The 18,767-nt window shown below is 53.6% G+C and overlaps 2 protein-coding genes across 2 annotated transcripts in view; one reads left to right on the plus strand and one right to left on the minus strand.

The window, feature by feature from the left end:
- TCFL5 (transcription factor like 5) overlaps positions 1-17,179 on the plus strand; it is a 26,936-nt gene extending 9,757 nt beyond the window's left edge. Inside the window, exons 3-9 of the mRNA XM_034641565.1 lie at positions 6-124; positions 1,297-1,483; positions 1,740-1,902; positions 3,425-3,671; positions 5,651-5,792; positions 12,351-13,939; positions 14,636-17,179. Coding sequence (XP_034497456.1) covers positions 6-124; positions 1,297-1,483; positions 1,740-1,902; positions 3,425-3,671; positions 5,651-5,792; positions 12,351-12,473 — 981 coding nt within the window. The 3' untranslated portion in view covers positions 12,474-13,939; positions 14,636-17,179. The remainder of the gene's footprint in view (positions 1-5; positions 125-1,296; positions 1,484-1,739; positions 1,903-3,424; positions 3,672-5,650; positions 5,793-12,350; positions 13,940-14,635) is intronic.
- The window catches only part of COL9A3 (collagen type IX alpha 3 chain), a 21,515-nt gene continuing 16,448 nt past the window's right edge, over positions 13,701-18,767 (minus strand). The window contains exons 21-28 of the mRNA XM_034641566.1: positions 18,075-18,110; positions 17,583-17,627; positions 16,836-16,868; positions 16,563-16,709; positions 16,396-16,450; positions 15,773-15,955; positions 14,842-14,919; positions 13,701-13,920 (exon numbers count right to left, since the gene is read on the minus strand). Of these exons, the coding sequence (XP_034497457.1) occupies positions 13,730-13,920; positions 14,842-14,919; positions 15,773-15,955; positions 16,396-16,450; positions 16,563-16,709; positions 16,836-16,868; positions 17,583-17,627; positions 18,075-18,110 (768 nt within the window). The 3' untranslated portion in view covers positions 13,701-13,729. The remainder of the gene's footprint in view (positions 13,921-14,841; positions 14,920-15,772; positions 15,956-16,395; positions 16,451-16,562; positions 16,710-16,835; positions 16,869-17,582; positions 17,628-18,074; positions 18,111-18,767) is intronic.

Below are 18,767 nucleotides of genomic sequence, written 5' to 3' on the forward strand. Positions count from 1 at the left end.
GCGAGGCGCGGGCCAAGTCGGCCGTGCGCGTCCGCCTGGAGGACCGCTTCAACAGCATCCCTGCCGAGCCGCCGCCCGCCCCGCGCGGCGCCGAGCCCCCCGAGGCCGGCGTGGCGCTCAACAAGTGGGTGTCCCTCCCCCGCCACCCTCCGGGGTGGCCGGGCGCGGGGAGGGCGCAGGGAGCAGGCCCGCCGGGTTTGCGCGCACACGAGGCCGTCCGATGCCGAGGCCACCAGCCTTACTGCAGCTTGTGTTTTAATAGGGATTAGGCCCAGGTGGGTCTGGGTGTAGGTGAAGTCATCTGTGGAGAAAGACGCCAGCCTTCACTGGCTGGCATCTTCACAGGGAACGGACCCCGTTGGGTATGGGGCAGACTTGAAAGGTGGTGTGGTCTGTGCAGGTGCTGATGAGCAAATGCTTTTTGAGTCCTGTGCATACCGCGAAGCCTGCCCTTGTGTGCTGTGTACTCTCTCTGCACGTGGACGAGAGCTCAGTTGAGATAAGTGTACGGATGGTTCTGAGGACCAAAGCTTTTTTTTTTTTTTAAAGATTTTATTTATTTATTTGACAGAGATAGAGACAGCCAGCGAGAGAGGGAACACAAGCAGGGGGAGTGGGAGAGGAAGAAGCAGGCTCATAGCAGAAGAGCCTGACGAGGGGCTCGATCCCATAACGCCGGGATCACGCCCTGAGCCAAAGGCAGACGCTTAACCGCTGTGCCACCCAGGTGCCCCCAAAGCTTTTGCACCACATTATCCACCTAAATGTCAGAAGAGGCCTTTTCCCCCCACGTTGACTCAGGTTAGGGGTGACACATGGATGAGCCTTGGTGGAAGGAACGTGTCCTGATGACAGAATGCAGCTTCACCCTGCCACCAGGATGCCAGCCTGTCAGCCACGTCTCAGGACTACTGAAGAGGGGTAGCCTCTGTGCTGGGGGCTTCTCAGCTTTCTATGCCTCCCTACCCTGTGGTTTTCCCATTTTGCCCCTAGTCATCAGATTTTGGAGAATGGCAAAAAAAAAAAAAAAAAAGAGCGACAGAGATTGGTATCAGGTGATCTCCGGCCCCGTGGTCCTCTTTGAGGAAGAAGTTTGAGCTTGTCCCCTGCAGCGCTGGTTGATCACGGTTCTGTGGAAGTTTCCACGAGGAGGGGGGCTCATCCTGCCCGATCTGAGCTGTCCAGAAGTCCTGCTGCTAACCAGGAGAGCGCGATGCTGATCTGATCGCAGCGTTAACGGCACACTTGCCTGCCACGCGGTCTTCACGTGTTTCCGGGTCTCCTTTGTCTTGGCAGCTTGGTAACGCTTATCCGACATCCTTCCGAATTCATGAACGTCCCTCTTCATCAGCAACAAAACAAATGCACGACGTTGGTGAAAAATAAAACCGCGGCAGCCACCACCGCTTTACAATTTACGTGCCCTCTGTTCACGGCGAATGCCTGCTCTGCTGCCGGGGGTTCAAGCCTCTCACAGACGCAGGTAAGGGAGGGACTCGTCAGGTGCTGCTCTTTTGTGTTAAATGGATTTTACTTTCGTTAGGTCTGAAGGATTTGTTCTTTTATTGAGCTTAATCATCTTTAAGATCAAGAGCGTTTTTGTGGTTTGGGAATGTCTTAAAATCCTCAGTGTACGTAAAGTTACTCAGATTGCATTAACACCTTTGCCGTGACTCCGTTTCGAGTGCGTTTGACTTGTGTGCATGCTGATAAACTTCGGGTTGCTTCATGTTTTCCAGGGTTCTGGTAACCCGTGTTCTATACTGGAAGCTGCCAAGCATCAGGACATTGGATTGCCTAGAGCATTTTCTTTCTGTTACCAGCAGGAAATCGAATCCACTAAACAGACTTTGGGCAGTAGAAACAAAGCTTTGCCTGAGCAGGTTTGGATTAAAGTAGGAGGTAAGCCATAAAGCGGAGGGAGCACTGCCCTGCTGGCATCTGGGCCATGGGTGGGGAGGGAGAGAGGCCGAGTATAAATATGAAGCGGTTTGTTTGTTTGTTTGAAGATTTATCCATTTATTTGAGAGAGCGCGAAAACACACAAGCAGGGGGAGGGGCAGAGGGAGAGAGAGCATCTCAGGCAGACTCCATGCTGAGCACAGAGCCCACCGAGGGGCTCGATCTCATGACCTGAGCCAAAATCAGGAGTTGGCCGCTTAACCCACCGAGCCACCCAGGAGCCCTCAGACATCATATTTATGCTTAGTATGGAATCATTGAGTTTGGGGGCTGCTGTTTCTTACTGGTAATCTCCATAAATGGAAAAGTGATAGACTTGTGTAAATTTTCACTTTCCTTCAAGTTGCTGAAAGCACTTAATAGTTGTTTTTTTGTTTCGTATTTTATATTTTGTGAGTGAGGCAGGAGTCTGAAATCTGCTAAAAGCTTTAGGAGGCAGTCTGCAGATAGGCAAAGGATTGAGTTGGGAGCAAGAGGCCATAAGGTGATTCAGAAAGTTTTAGAAATAAAGAAACTGCTGAGGGCAAACTGCTCACCTTGAGAGTGAGCTCTCAGTCCCTCTCTCCCTGCAAACAAATTATTTTTCAACTTAGCCCGACAGAATAACGCCTAGCTTTTCCAGAGCTGATGCGGGCAGGGTGGGGATGGAGTGCTGCGCTCCCCCAGGCAGTGGGTCATTCTCCTCTTAGGACTTTTTATGCAGAAGTTCGCGCTACTGTTTGCAGCGCTGAAGGTTGCTAGTAAAGTAAACCATGTGCTGACTCCTGCACTTCAGGAACAAGCTGTGAATTCCTGCCACGTCTTCCTTGCAGGTCCCATTGTGAACCTTGTGCATAGGGACCCTTTGTCCACAGAGACTTTGGTTTTGTTTAGCGTCTTGGGAATGCACGTCAGCACACACGATGGTTAGGCGCCGGCTGGTCTCGATGTGGAAATTGCCGTGTTTCTCCAGCATAAATTCCGGGGGCAGCGTCTCGTGTCAGCGGAGGGCACATGGAACCCTGAGGCGCTTAGGTTTTGTCCTCTTCAGAGGTCGAGTACCTGCTGTCACGTTAGAGTAATTGTATAAAAGAAAATCTTTGGGAGAAAGTTTGTTTTTTCCATTTTGAACATCAGAAAAATCAAACAACCTCTTGGTTTCTCTCTTCATAGATGGCAGCTAACACCTGTTGATGGAGAAGGGACTTCTGACAAAGGTCTCCTGATCCCATAATACTCGGAGTGTTTTAACTTAGTAACAGATTTATGTTCAGTTTTGTGGTTTGGAGCTTGGAGCTTTGTGCTCATGGCTTGTCCAGTTCCTGTCACGAGTACAGCTCTTCCTGTTCTGTTCTGGGCACTTTTTGCCCATTCATGTGTCTGTTCTGGGTTGAAAAATGCCACAAAATAACATTCAGCATTAATGGGGACGAGTTAAGTAAAATAAAAAGTTAAAATACCACTTTTTTCTTCTTCTGCAAAGAAGCAGCCCTGTGTAAGCAAGCCGTGAATAAGAGGAGTCGGAGTAGACTGCGTCAGCTGGACACAAACGTAGAACGAAGAACCCTTGGAGAGATTCAGAACGTGGGCGAAGGCTCGACCGCCACACAGGGCGCTTGGCCGCCCGCGGAGTCCTCGCAGGCAAACCTTGGGGAGCAGACCCAGAGCGGGCCCCAGGGAGGAAGGTCGCAGCGTAGGGAGAGGCACAACCGCATGGAAAGAGATAGAAGGTAATGCGTGTGATTGCTCGTTGACACGCAAGTTTACTGTAGTCACTAGCAATAACGGGCAAGTTATTCATGAAACAATGGTTTAGTTATTTCAAAATGTGTTCAAAGTGGAGAAAAGTTGGCCAGCGTAAAAACTGACTTTGTTTTGCTAGGTGGAGCAGGGTCCCCAGGACCACCCCCGGGTTTCATGATTCACTAGGAAGACTTCCGGCTTTGACTGATTACAGAGAAAGGACACGCCAAACTTAGCAGAAGTGCCTGGGGAGAAGTCCGGGGAGCCAGAGGCGAGCTCCCAGGTGTCCCCTCCCAGGGCACCCCCAGATGCACTCCGCTTCCACAGCACGGGGTCCTGAGACGGGTGAAATTGCCAGCGGGCAACGCTCGTGAGAGACTCAGTGCCCCAAGATTTTACTGGTGGTCGGGTCACAGAGGCATTCCCTACCTGGTGAGCCGCTAAACCCCGGGTCCCCAGAAGGAGGGCCAGTGCTCAGCATGAACCGTATTGTTTGTACAAACATTTTAGGCACATTTGGGCACTTCACTAATGGTACTGGGAGCCTTCCCGAGATCGGAGCTCCCAGAGGCCATCGGGGCCAGCCTTGTGAGCCGGGCTGCACGCCAGGGCACCCAGCATTGCCTGGTTATTTTAAGAATGGTGGGGAAGAAAGGGGCTTATTTAGGTCATTTTAACTGCAGATTTTATTTAGAATTTGTTTAAATTTTACGTAGAACCAAAAGGTGGTTAACTTTTCCGTATTACAGCTGGGTTTGTACCTGATGTTTCCCTAACATAATTAACATAATTAGTCATTTATGTGGTACTTGGTCCCAGTTTCTTTTCTTTCTTTCTTTTTTTTTTAAGATTTTATTTATTTATTTATTTGACAGAGCGAGACAGCGAGAGAGGGAACACAAGCAGGGGGAGTGGGAGAGGAAGAAGCAGGCTCATAGCGGAGCAGGGAGCCTGATGTGGGGCTCGATCCCAGGACCCTGGGATCACGCCCTGAGCCGAAGACAGACGCTTAACGACTGAGCCACCCAGGCGCCCCCCAGTTTCCTATCTGTAGCATGGGGCAGGCAAATATTCAACTCTGAGGCTCCAGTGTTGACCTGAGGCAATTTATTACTCTTTAAGGGATGTTAGAGCTAGCTAGCCCACCACCCATCATTCACACCTACACTTACACACGCACACGCTCGAACTAAGGGATGTCTCTGAACTACGAAGGACAGCTTTCCTACTCTGACATTTCATCGACGTTTACCGAGTATCCACCGTGGGAGAACCCTTACCCCGTAGGCTGGCACCCTGCCATCCCCTAGGGTAACACACTGCGCGGTCACTACGTGTCACCTCCGTCCCTCGTCTGAGGTAGAGCTGTGTCCTGCACGGGCTGCGGAGAGGGGCCGGCTCTCGCGTTTGCCTTACGAGGTCACTACAGCAGCTCCCACGCGTGCACGTGGGAAGGTGGGCAGCAAGGGCCGTGCTGGGTCAGCTGCTCCGTGTTGGCTTCTGTAGGACTTGGCATGACGCGGAATGTCACCTGCGAGGATGAACAAAGTCTAATCATAAGACCCAACTTGTGATTTAAGTTCTTTCTGGGGGAAAAAAAAAGTTCTCTGAAAAGACTGGGTTTCAGGGTATTAGCAGGCTGGTAGTCTGTGATCCTTTTTTGAACCAGGGCCCCCTGGAGGTCAAAGCTGTGATTCTTAGCTGTGGGTGAGTTCCTTGGCACATGGAGAGCAGGGTAGTAACTGTTGAGTGAAGAGCAGTCTGCCCAGAAAAAGCACACACACACTTTTGCTTCCAGGTTCGGGGGTTTGGCCCCGTCCTTGGTCTAGAGACTTGAACCTGGCCGTTGCTTCTGGCCCGTGAGCAGGACCGTCCCGGCGAAGTGCGGCCCCGAGCACCGGTGCGGCCCAGGAGCGGCGGCACTGCTTCTGTTTCTCAGCGGGGTTACTTTGGGTTTTGACTGTAGGCGCAGAATCCGCATTTGCTGCGATGAGTTGAATCTCTTGGTCCCGTTCTGCAACGCGGAGACGGATAAGGCAACCACCCTGCAGTGGACCACGGCGTTCCTGAAGTACATTCAGGAAAGACATGGAGATTCTCTTAAAAAGGTCAGTATTCAGGGCAGGTAGATTTCAGAATTTTAAAAACTTGTCAGTGATGTTATTTATTCTTTTTTCCCTAAGATACCCCTGACTGTCCTTTGTTTCCTGGAATCCAATGTCAGATACTGAGTTCACTGTTCACAAAACTCCGTGCGTTAATGTAACTCCTCGTTCATCGAAGTAATAAGCACAGCCTGCGTTGATTCACTGACATACAGAGTTTAAGTGACTGAAGTATCAGTTGTCTGATAACAGATTGAGCACCTGCTGTATGCACTGGATTGTATGGGGCTTGAAGGGCTTTCAGAGACCTGTAAGATGTGGTATGTTTTTTACCCTCTGAAAACTGTGAAGGGATGAAGCGAGACTAGTTCAGAAGGCAGAGAGAGAGGCAAATAACGTTAAACAGTGTGGACTTCAGATGCATTCAGAAGGTGGGGAAGAGAGACTCTTCCATGGGCTGGGTGACCGGGGGCGGGTTGGGGCCCTGGGGTCCAAGCTCCTGGCTCTTCAGTGCAGCCAGCGCTGCCTTGACCCTGTCTGTTCGGTCCCAGGGACAATGGCAGCGAGCGAGCGCAGCTCCCGGTAGGACCGAACGCGTGGTGTGAGTCGAGTCCAGCCATCCCTCCCTTGGCCGCTCAGATGGAAGGATGGAGGCATTCGCGGCATTGGCTTCAGGGCTCTGCCTTGGGGGGACCCCGGCTCCAGGCGCTGGGCTCAGCATGCTGGTGGTCAGGGTGAGTGCCGACGAGGCCTTGGTGAGGTGAGGCAAGCCCAGCGCGCCCGGTTCTGGTCCTGGTTGAAGCCGTCGCGTGGCCGCTGCTGTGGCTGCAGCATCTGTCAGGGCCCGAGCCGAGGTTGGCGCGTACACGTGGACGCGTTTTAAAAAGAGCCTTCTGCGTGTAGATTGCGGTGGGGCCAGGAGCTGTGGGCTGTGTTTCTGTGTCCCCTCCTGTCTCCGCGTGGCGTTCACGCTGCGTGAGCTGCGCCATGTCACTGCACGTGTCATCGCGTCTTAGAGCAGTATTTGTGTCACGTTCCTTCTCATCGGGTCGTTTGTGGTTGTCACGCAGTTACTCTCTGATGTTACTTGTTAGAGGTAGACTGTTAATTTTAATAAAGCTTTTACGTGTATCTTCTGTTAAGCTTTTTATCTTAATTCCAGCCAGTTACACAGTGTAAGAGTATCGGTTTCAGGTGCCCGGTACAGCGAGTCAGCACTTACCTGTGCTCATCACGACAGGTGCCCCCCTTCATCCACACCCTTGCCCCCCTCCCCTGCTCTGGTGACCCTCAGTGTGTTCTCTTGAGTTAAGAGACTGTTTCTTGCTTTGTTTCTCTCTCTTTTTTCTGTTTGCTCCTGTGTTTTATGTCTTAAATTCCTCCTATGAGTGAAACCATATGATAATTGTCTTTCTCTGCTTGACTTATTTCACTCAGCATTATCTCCTCCTGGTCCATCCATGTTGCTGCAAATGATGAGTATTCATCCTTTCTGATACCTGAGTAATATTCCGTTGTATAGATGGACCACATCCTCTTTGTCCAGTCGTCTGTTGAAGGGCATCTCGGCTCCTTCCACGATTTAGCTATTGTGGACAATGCTGCTGTGAACATTGGGGTGCATGTGGCCCTTCTCTTCACTACGTCTGTATCATTGGGGTAAATACCCAGTAGTGCAATGGCTGGGTCATAGGGTAGCTCAATTTTCATCTTTCTGAGGACCCTCCACTGGTTTCCATGTGGCTGCACCAGCTTGCATTCCCACCAACAGTGCAAGAGGGATCCCCTTTCTCCACATCCTTGCCAACGTCTGTCGTTTGCTGGCTTGTTAATTTTAGCCATTCTGACTGGCGTGGGGTGGGATCTCAGGGTGGTTTTGGTTTGTGTTTCCCTGAGGCCGAGTGATGTGGACCATTTTTTCATGTGTCTGTTGCCCACCTGGATGTTTTCTTTGGAGAAAAGCTTTTATATTTTTGAAAATGATTTAATGTTTGGCTTTGTGTACTTATTAGTAGTGAGTTATTGATGTAATTCATTCAAATATGATGAAGGCACAACAAAAAAAATCTGTTAACTGTATTTACTCAAAGATTGAATAGGTTAGAACTTTATATATTTCATATATAAAAATGGCTTGGGTGAGCGCGGCAGGAGGAAAACCTCCCCACAGAGACCTGTGACCAGCGCCACTGCCTGGCGCTCCCTATGGGCTGGTCCCGTCATCCCTGAGCCAGGGCGTCTGTGCCCGAGTCTCCGTCAGCCCGGCTTCTGGTCTTGTTCTGCTCTGTTGGCTTTTGGGGGGCAAGTGGAGTCAGTGGTAGCATGTTTTTCTGTTGTAATTTCCTTGTATATTGTTCTAAAAGCTTACCTTCTTTATTTTTTTAAATTTTTATTCTTTGACTTTTTTTTTTAAGATTTTATTTATTTATTTGACAGAGAGAGAGACAGCCAGAGAGAGAGGGAACACAGCAGGGGGAGTGGGAGAGGAAGAAGCAGGCTCACAGCGGAGGAGCCTGATGTGGGGCTCGATCCCAGAACGCCGGGATCACGCCCTGAGCCGAAGGCAGACGCCCAACCGCTGTGCCCCCCCGGCGCCCCGTATTCTGTCTGACATCTGGAGTTTAAAAGCTTTTGGTTTGTTTTTCACAGTTTTTAGTTATGTTGTCATCAACGCATACGGTCTGTATAAGGAAACAGTTTTTGAGAGTTTGCAGAGACTTCCGTTGTGACCTCTTCTGTAGTCAGTTTTTAAAAGTTCTGTATTTATTTGGAAAGAATGTGTATCCTCCGTTTGGTGAATTCTGTGTTTCTTAGGTTGAGATCATTAATGGCGATTCAGACTCTTCCTCTCAGGGCACGGGGGACGGGGTGGGGGGGGTGGCGCTCAGCGGTGAAGCGTCTGCCTTCAGCTCAGGTCATGACCCTGGGGTTCTGGGATCGAGTCCCGCATCGGGTCTCCCTGTTCAGTGGGGAGTCTGCTTCTCCCTCTGGCTCTGGCCCTGCTTGTGCTTTTTCGACGCTCTCCCCCCCCCAAATCAATTTTAAAAAATTTATTTAAAAAAAAAATAGAAAAAAACCCCCAGACTCTTCCTCCCCTCTGTTGTCTGGCAGACCCGCTCCGAGAGGCACGGCCAGTTCCCTGAGCGTTTGCTCAGGTGGGTCAGTGCTCACCAGGTGCACCCGTCGCCTGTTGTCTTCATAGCTTCCTGGCAGGGCTCCTTGACGTGTGATTGGAGCCTCTTTCCTATTAAGAAATTCGCTTTCTTTTTTTAGGTTTGTTTTTACTTATGTCATCTCCACACCCAGGGTGGGGCTCAAACTCCTGACCCCAAGGTCATGAGTCACATGCTCTTCCTACTGAGCCAGCCAGGTGACCCAAAAGAGACACCTTTTATATTTCACATTCTCATATTTACCAACCGAATGTGAATATCAGCTTTGGCCAGACATCATCTCAAGGTGTTCTGATTCGTGGTAAAACTCCCATGAAACTCTGTCATCTCACTGAGGTTTCGTGGAAACAGATGCCGGTGGAGAGAGTAGGACAGTGGCTGCCGGCTTGCGTCTGGCCCCCTGAAGCAGGTGCTGGGGCCCCGGGGGAACCCAGCCCACACCGCGCTCCCCCGCTGCTGGCGGAAGTGCTCACAGCAAAGGGGGACGCCCGGCCCTCATCTCGTTCTGTGCATGTTGTTCGGGAAGTCTCTGGAGTACTTCCTGATGTCAGAAATGACTGTTTCCTTCTTTGTGACTTTTATGTAATTATTCCCAAAGGTAAATTCTACTTTCTCAAATATAGGCAAATATTTTATATTTGGGCCTTTGGGTGTCAGGATATAGGCAATTGTCAAAATGTGGCTCATCTTAAAGTGCATCAAGACCCTAAAACCCTTTGAAGTTTGGGAAGAAACTTAGAGATACATGCAGGTATAGCTCCTGAGTGCGGGAGCAGTACCAGCGGCAGGTGGCCTTGGTCAGACGCCACTTGGCAGTTGGACAGGTAGCGTGCTTCAGCCGTTCCAGGCCGTCCAGGGCTTACCTAGCCCAGCGTGGTAGCTCTGCTTCCCCTTCTGGACCTGAGTCCAGTATAAACCCGCTACAGCCCAGCAACAGGAAGACAACACCATTCAAACACGGAATTTGAATACCTTTTTCCAAAGAAGATAAACAAATGGCCAACAGGTCTGTGAGCAGATGCTCGACATTGCCAGTCGTCAGGGAGATGCAAATCCAAACCACGTGGCCATGCCCTTCACACCCAGTAGACAGCTGGTACAGACAGACAGACGGAATAGCAAGTCGGAGTGGAACACCGTGCAGCTGCCGTGGGAAATCGGGGGACAGATTTTAAGACGTTAGAATTGCCAGATGAGGGGCGCCTGGGTGGCACAGCGGTTAAGCGTCTGCCTTCGGCTCAGGGCGTGATCCCGGCGTTATGGGATCGAGCCCCACATCAGGCTCCTCCGCTAGGAGCCTGCTTCTTCCTCTCCCACTCCCCCTGCTTGTGTTCCCTCTCTCGCTGGCTGTCTCTCTCTCTGTCGAATAAAAAAAAAAAAAAATCTTTAAAAAAAAAAAAAAAAAAAAAAGAATTGCCAGATGACCCAGCAGTTGTACTTGCGGGCAGGGACCCAGGTGGACACTTGTATGTGAATGTCCACAGCAGTGCTAGTCCCAGCGGCCAGGACGTGGAGGCCCCCAAGTGTCCGTCGGCAGGCGAGTGGACGAGCACAGCGTGTGCACAGACAGTGGGATGTGGCTCAGCCATAGAAAGGAAGCACTCGGGCTCCTGCCACAGCGCGGGTGCACCCACGGACCCTATTCTAAGTGAAGGACGCCACTCACGAAAGGATGGCTGCTGTGCGCGTCCTCTCTGGGTCCCTGGAGTCGTCCGATTCGTAGGGACAGAAAGTGGGATGGTGGGTGGGTGCTGGGGGAGGCCGAGAGTCAGTGTTTCCTGGGGACAAAGTGTCCGTGTGGGGCGACGCCAAGTCAGAAATCGTGCTGATCACACAGCGTCGTGAAGGTAGTTAATGCCACCGGGTAAAACCACTCGGAGTGGCTAAAATGGAAGATTTCATGTTATGTACTTTTTACCATAATAGAAAATCTATAAACGTAAATTTAATTGTTAAGAATGCTATGCTTTAAAAAACAAAGAAATTAAGGAAATGTATCCATGCACAGACGTGGGGAGAACAGAATACTGAGCTCCTGTAGTCCCGTAGCTCAGCCCGGCTCAGCCTCGGGCAGTATCCCGTCCTGCCGTCCTCAGTGGATGTTTTAAAGCATTCCAGAGATCTCTCGGTTTCATGGACAAGGGCATCTTTAAAAATAGAAGTGTGGTTTAAAAACACCACCTCCTCCAGATGCCCCGATGGGCTCACCGCGGACTCTGTACAGCTGACTTCCTTGAATCAGGACCCAAACGCTGTCCAGCCGAACGTTGGTAGCTCTTAAACACCTTTAAGTCCACGATGGCCCCTCCTTTCTTCCGTCCTTATTGAAGACATGGAACCCTCCTCTGTCCAGTAGGGTTTCCCACGTTGTGCATTTGCAGACCCCCGATCTTTGTTCCCAGAGGCTGGTGAGATCAGGCCATCTGCTTGCACGTTCCTTCTCCTCCTGTGATCTTGGGGCTGCCCCTTATGCTCAGTGTGACCCCGCCGCAAAAGCTGGGGCTTGTCAAAGTTCCTAGAGGCAGAAAGCGTGAGCAAGGGCCGCAGTCGACAGGGCTCCGCGGGAGCCAGCTTTTAGCCTTCCAGAGCCAGCCCCTGATGCCAGGCCTGCCTTGGAGCACTCACCAGTGCGCGTGGGGTCCGTGATGGGCACGGTGTCCGTGGGGCGTTGGAAAGTTCTGCAGACAGATGGTAGCGATGCTCTGGGACAAACACACGTGAAAATGGTAAAGTCGTATGTGTATTTTACTACGTTAAAAATGTAAGTGTGGCTGCTTGTTTTTAAATAAAGAAGGCTTTATATCGTGGACAGGCATTATGGGAATCTATTGGAAAATTAACAGTACATGTAAATGTGACTCTCTGAGAAAAATGTTTGAATCCCTGTGTTTATCACACATACCCCCTTACGAGAGGTGACACGAGTTTGTGGATGACGCCTTTGTGTATCTTGAAGTAGTTTGGCTCATAATTTCAGCCTTTGGTGTATTTTTAATTTTATTTATTCATTTTAAGTAATCTCTGTGCCCATTGCGGGGCTCGAACTCACAACCCGAGATTAAGAGCCGCTTGCCTCCACTGACTGAGCCAGCCAGGCGTCTCCAGCCTTTTGTATTTTTTTTTTTTTAAAGATTTTATTTATTTATTCGGCAGAGATAGAGACAGCCAGCGAGAGAGGGAACACAAGCAGGGGGAGTGGGAGAGGAAGAAGCAGGCTCATAGCGGAGGAGCCTGATGTGGGGCTCGATCCCATAACGCCGGGATCACGCCCTGAGCCGAAGGCAGACGCTCAACCGCTGTGCCACCCAGGCGCCCCAGCCTTTTGTATTTTTAAGATAGTTTCCAAGTCTGTAAATTCAGAACATTAATGGTTGTTTCTTAACTTCAGGAATTTGAGAGTGTGTTTTGCGGTAAAACTGGCCGAAGGCTCAAGTTGACCAGACCGGACTCCTTGGTGGCGCGTCCCGCACAGGAGAGCCTACAGAGCAGCCCGGCCATGGATGTCAAGTGACCGGAAGGGACCGCTAGCTCCCGGCGGTGGCGGCTGCTGCCTGGGGCCCCGAGTGTCCGTGCAGCCCCGGAGCCCCGGCGGTCTGGCTCTGGGGGACGTGAGTCCAGTTGGGGGGCCTCTAGTGGGGACGTTACAGCACGTTTGTAAAGATGTTTGTCTAGAACAAAATACTTAGCCATTCGTGTCCTCTTAGACCATTTGGGGATGAAGACATGTTGACAATTAGCAAGAAAATTTCAATTATCTGCCTGATTACATCATGTTTTCTTAACATGATAACTTCAAAAATTAACATCCTTCGTAATTTCCTTAGTCTTCCAAGGTGCACTGCTTTTTACTTATTTTATTTACATTTTAAATATGCCCGCTTAGCAATTGGAACAAGTTAAATTGTTCTTAATTAGAAGTAGTTTGGAAATTTTACTCCTTTGTTTCTCCCCCCCCGTGCTGACTTGGGACCGCGTTGTGAAATGCGGTCCGTGTCCAGCCTTGCTGCTGGACATTTTCCAGAGACTCCCTTTGAAGCCACTTTTGTCCATAAATGAGATATTGTCACAGTGGATTCCTTCAATGCCCTCATTTTCATATTGAGAGTCATTACTTTCTGTGTAATAAACTGTAGTGTTTGGAACTGAGGTTTTCACACGAGTGGCTTTATTTATCACAACAGGGTAATAGCAGTAGACTGTCTCGCAATACAGAGTCACCGTCAGTAAACACTGCTGACTGGAGACGGTCCGAAGTGTGTACACAAAAGCAGCAGGTAAATCAGACTAGACCATGTGGGGGTACCGTACGTGAAACCCTGTATTTATTAGACCGAGTGTCTGCGGTTCATCTGCCGTCTCACTGGGACTCTGTCTTAGTCTTTACACAAGTGCCGTGTAAACAGGTTGCTATTTTAGGCCTCGTGGAATCGCACACAAGTTTGCATATGTGCGCCCTGCACCCCTCTGAGACGGGGGTCTAGTTGGCGCACACGGGGGCCTGTGTCAGAGGGACGATGTGACCGCTGACGGACCCTTGTAAATGCGCATAGAGACAACACTGGACAACAGCTCGATGAAGGACGCTCTCAGGGACCACGTGTCCGGTCCGCTGCCATTGAGGACACGAGGGGCAGGCCAGGAGGGCTGCGAGGGCCATCACGGATGCCATGTTGTCCCCTCCCCCACAGCGCGCTGCCGACTTCCTGGCGTCCTTCCAGAGCTCCCTGCTGGCGTCGGCACCACCTTCTCACTTCCTTCGGTTATGTTTTAGGAGCTTCTAGAACCTGATTTTTCCCCGCCGCCTCCCATCACGGCTCCTTGGCAGGCCGAGGTGTCACAGATGCCGGGGGTCCCCTGAGCACCGACAGCACCAGGGAGGCCAGGATCACCTGGAGGCCCGGGCTCGCCGTGGGCCCCATCGCGGCCGTCTTTGCTAACGCCTGGCACGCCTTGCGGTCCTTGAGACGGAGCGGGAAGGTGAGTGTAGACGTAAGAATAGAACATCCGTTCGGCCTGCCACCCCCAGCCCTTCTGTGTAGGGGGCTTATTCTGCACTCTGGAAGGGCCCAGGAGAGGAGAGACCATGCGGGGAGAAGGGCAAGGGCAGAGGACGAGGGGGGAGAGGGTGTGGAGGCCCGGGGCCTGTCCCACGTGTGGTGGCTCGGACCTGAGCAGGGCTGATGGGAGCCGAGGGAAGAGGGCGGGAGGAGCCCNCCTGTGAGCCGGGGGGGGGGCGGGGGGGGATGGAGTCACTTGGTGAGCGGGGACAGAGGTGATTGTGGGCATGGCCTGCACATGTGCCCTGGAGGGCCCCCACCTCGGGGATGGACCCCGGAGCAGGCAGAGGCAGAGTAGGTCAGCTGAGGAGGGGCCGGAACGTGGGTGCAGCCTCAAGGGCCGGGAGAGGAGGAGAGGGTTTCTGGGCGTGCGGAGAGGACTGGAGCGTGGCCTCCACTCCTCGCATGCTGTGGGGACGCGGGAAGGCTGTACGAGCTGCTGTGTGTGTGTTCTGCGAGGGCTGGCCCGGGATGGACCGTGGGGGCGGGGGGCTGCTCCCGACTCCACAAAGCGCTTGTGTCGGACGCTAAACATTCGGGATACACGTGGGCCGATTCAGGGGGGTTTCTGTTGGAACGTAACTGACCTAGACGCTAGACCACTTTCACCGAATAGATAACTGAATCTACGTGGATAGATCTCGGGAATCTGTTCCTGCTCAGACTTGTACAAGGTCATTCAGACGGTTCCTGACCATCTGAGAGGACTTGGCCGAGAGGGATGTCGTGACACATGTTCACCACCCAGACACAGCACCGGGTCAAGTCACAACGCGTTGGGAAAGGTGCCCGACAAGAACGCTGCCCGTGACAGGCACCTACCTTGCAGCCCCTGGTCTCCGTCCGGTCCGTCCAGACCCGTGCCCGCCGAGCCTTTGTCTCCTCTGTCTCCCGGAGCCCCTGTCGGAAAGTACCAGACACATGAGGACCCAGCTGGGGTTGGAAGAGGGACCGCTGGTGTGATGGCATGAGCCCCCCGCCAGTGTGTGACCGGCCCTGGGACGGGCAGGGCACCCATGTGGCAAGCTTTCTCCTGAAGCAAAACGCTCTCCGAAAAGTAGAGCACCGGAACCGGTGACGGTGGTGGAGGCTAGTTGTGAATTGTACTTTCAGCCTTCAGATCCCTGCTTGAAGAAACCCGCTGGGTCCGCTGTTGGAAGACAGCAAGCCCCCATGCCCCGTGCTGGCGCCGGAGATGCTCAGAGCGTCTTACACTGTTTTTCACAAATAGACTTATTTGATCAGTAAGTTGGCATGGACTGGAGTCCTGACTTTCACTCCGGAGTTGGGGCCAGGAGGCCGGCTGGCACGGTGCGGGCGGGACGCGGTGCGAACTCACACAGAAGTGGGTGTTAAAGGCCATTTTGGAAAAGCTCGGTGGCCAGTTCACAGTTGTGTTAGCCAAGTGGCCCGTCTGTGGGCCCGAGCATCCCGCTGCCGCCTGCTTGGTGGGGACCCGGACGGGCCAGCGCCTGGCATCAGCGACAGGGCACACCCATGAGGTCGTCTGGTTTCTTAATTATGCTTCCCCATGCTTACAAGGGAGTTTTGTATGATTTTTGCAACAGAAATGTTCGCGTATGTCAGTGTTTCTGAAGGCACATGCTGTGACATGTAAATGGGCTCCCGTTTGTTTATCCCGCACATTTTGTCTACCCCTCCGCCCCCAAATGCTGTTCTGATGGTGTCTGCGGTGCCTGCGGGGTGACGAAGGTGTAACTGAGCTGCGCGGGGGACGCAGCGGCCGACTCACCTCTGGGCCCTGGGTCTCCCAGATCTCCGGTGGGACCACGGTATCCAGGGGGCCCTCGGGCACCGGGGTGGCCGATGGAGCCCGGGGGGCCCGGGGGGCCCGGGGGCCCAGCTGGACCAGGCCGACCTGCGGATCCGGGTGCTAAAGGCTTCCTCAGGTGAGCAGCTAGCTGTGCAATTTGTTCTTTGGGAAAACAAAGACGCGAACATTTATTTGAGGAGGATTCGCAAAAGCGCTCCGTGCGTAGCGGAAAAGATTGAGCCGCCTCCAGCTTGCTTCGGGGCACGAAACTGAGGGACCGCTGCCTTTCTCCCATGTACCAAGGAGGTTGTCACAGGCCTAAGAGCAGGTGCTCATTTTAGGGGAGCTCCTTACAAATCCTGTGAATCAAAGTGGCCAAGAGATGGCCACGTGGTCCGTAAAGGCTGGAAGGGTGCAGGTCTCGGTCCCTGCTGACGGTTTCACAGACATCGAGAACCCCCACTGGGCCCCCCCCTCTGTGTTGAAGCCTGGGGGGAGGGAGCCCCCCAGCGCAGATGGAGACTGGACCCTCTGGGTGGGGAAGAGGTGGAGCAGGCCGGGGTGCAGGCAGCCCAAGCCGTGCAGGGGTCGAGGGCACTCACCACTGAGCATCCCTCCGCACAGTTCCCTGATGTGCTGCTCACTGGCTTCTCGGCCCTGAAATCACCCCGTGAGTCCATCAGCAGACTGGGTGCCCCCGCCCCGCCATCCGTCTCCGAAAACTGACGGATGCCAACGAACACTGCCCTCAACAGAGGGAAAGACGTACCGGGACTCCGGGTTTCCCAGTGATGCCAGGCACACCTTGTACTCCCGGGAAGCCCACGGGGCCGGGTGGGCCTGGGAGGCCCTCGACGCCACTGGTGCCGTTGGGACCCTGGATGCCCTTCGGGCCCAGCTCCCCTCGACTGCCAGACTAGGGGAAAACAGGACAAGGTGGGTTGGAGGCAAGCAGTGCCCAGCAGCCGCCACTGCCCCCCCCCACAGGCCGGCCTGGTGTCTCCTTTGGACTTTGTTGTTGGAACGGCTGCCGGCCGCTTACCTCTCCTTTGGGTCCGACCGGACCACCGGGACCCTGCAAGAGAGCAGTTGTTCGCACGCTGTTAGCTGGTGGCATTTGCTTCCAAAGAGCCGGGCTGGCGTGGGGGGAGTTGGGGAGGGTGTGAAACAGCCACGAAGCCACCCTCTGACTGCTTCAGGACATCGAGTGGCGACTGCCTTTTACTCTCCCGGGTATGGTTTTTACCCCACTGGGACTGTGTTCTGCGCACGGAGGTTTTTGTGACCGACTTTCCTAACGTGTTTTCAGTAGCCATGTAGCACGTTGCACGTGTTTACTTTGTTCTCTGTCTTCCTCGTTATTCTAATAAATCACGAACATCTGAACGTCTCTGTGCCTACAGTCCCCTTCCCCAGCTGCGTCCTCAGGAAGTTCCCCAGCTGCATGTAAACAGGGACGTGGTCCCAGCCACATGGCACACGGGCCACGCAGCGGAGCGCAGATCCGCAGCCAGAGGGGCTCCCCAGCTGGCAGCCACTGCCGCCCCCATCAGATTAACGGGGATGGGAGGCCGGGGTCCTGCTGGTCAAGGTTGTCCAGGAATTCTCCAGAAGAAACTGTGCACGTGCGTACACGCAGCCCTGAGACTGTCTTGGCTGCGGTCACGGGCCCCTGGCCGGAGCCTCAGCCTCCCTGGGGCCTCCCACACTCCCCGGACCTGCAGACTGACTGCCCCCTCTCCCGAACAGGACTAGTTGGTAAAAATGAGGCCGACTTAATCCCACTCACCAGCTCTCCTTTGTCCCCAGGAATGCCATCGGAACCTGCAACTCCCTGAAACAACAGGCCCCAAGGTCAGAGAGCTGACCCCGCCTCGAGCTGTTCTCAAAGCTCGGGCGCCCTGAGCCCCAAGCCCAGGGTGGGGACGCTGGCTGACCGCACTGGCTGGACACACTAAGCCTTTTCTTGCCAAGCAGAATCTCGGGGGGCTGTAGGTTCTAGGTCCTCGACCAATACAAAGAGGGCCTGAGGCCACCGGAGGTCACAGGCCCAGCCCACAAGCCTTTCCTGAGAGAATGCACCTTCTACAAACAGGCCTGGGGCCCAGACTTCTCCCCCCACAAAGCCCCATTCCCAGAAGGTCCGTGCGAACACACCTCCCCGTGAAGTGGGGCTGGGTGTCCAGAGCGGTCCCCTCCGCTCAGAGGGCGTGAGGGAGAGCGGGTCATGAAGGAGGGAGAGAAATGCAAGAAGGGACCTGACCCCTGGGCGCCCACTCACCTGGTCTCCCTTAGGGCCAGCGGCTCCTCCCGGGCCCTGGCACAGAAAAGGTCAGCGTTAGAGGGAGTTTGGGGATCCCTGAGGTGGCCCACACCAAGCCACGGAGAGCAGGCCGTGCCCAGGTGCACCGTCCATAGCGGCATCCTGCACAGGCCCTGTTTCTGGAATCTTCCTAAAGAACTGTTGTCTTAGGGCCGCCAGAGCATCACACCGCCTGGGGTGCCCTGACTGACAGGCCTCCTCAAATCTGGTATCGCTCCTGATACTGCAGGCCGTGCGCCGGTCATTCCCCGCGTGGAACTGCCGAGTCAAAGAGCCAGACCTCTTGTTCGTCACCTTCCCAGCGGATTGTGAGACTAGGGACATGTCTGGGAACGGCTAGGATCACCCGGAAAATAAAAATTGTCCATTTGCTCAAATAGCAGCAGGAGTGAGAACTTGCCCAAGGGGCAGAGTTGCGGTGACGAAGCTGGAGGCCGGGCTTGCTGGAGGCCAGGCTTGGCATCGCGGTGGGGAATTCAGGAACCACCCCTGCGGGCACAGCCCCCAGGGGCCTCGCCAGGCTCTCCAAGGCCCCGGCATTGTTGGCGAGTTCCCGACGCCTGGGTTTCCTGCCTGGAGGCTAATGAAGGGCCCAGGGTCCCAGCCATCACCCAGTGGTTTCCATGCCCCCCCCGCCCCCCACCACCCCCC

Source organism: Ailuropoda melanoleuca, chromosome 13, assembly GCF_002007445.2.
Source record: "Ailuropoda melanoleuca isolate Jingjing chromosome 13, ASM200744v2, whole genome shotgun sequence".
NCBI classification, from domain to species: Eukaryota; Metazoa; Chordata; class Mammalia; order Carnivora; family Ursidae; genus Ailuropoda; species Ailuropoda melanoleuca.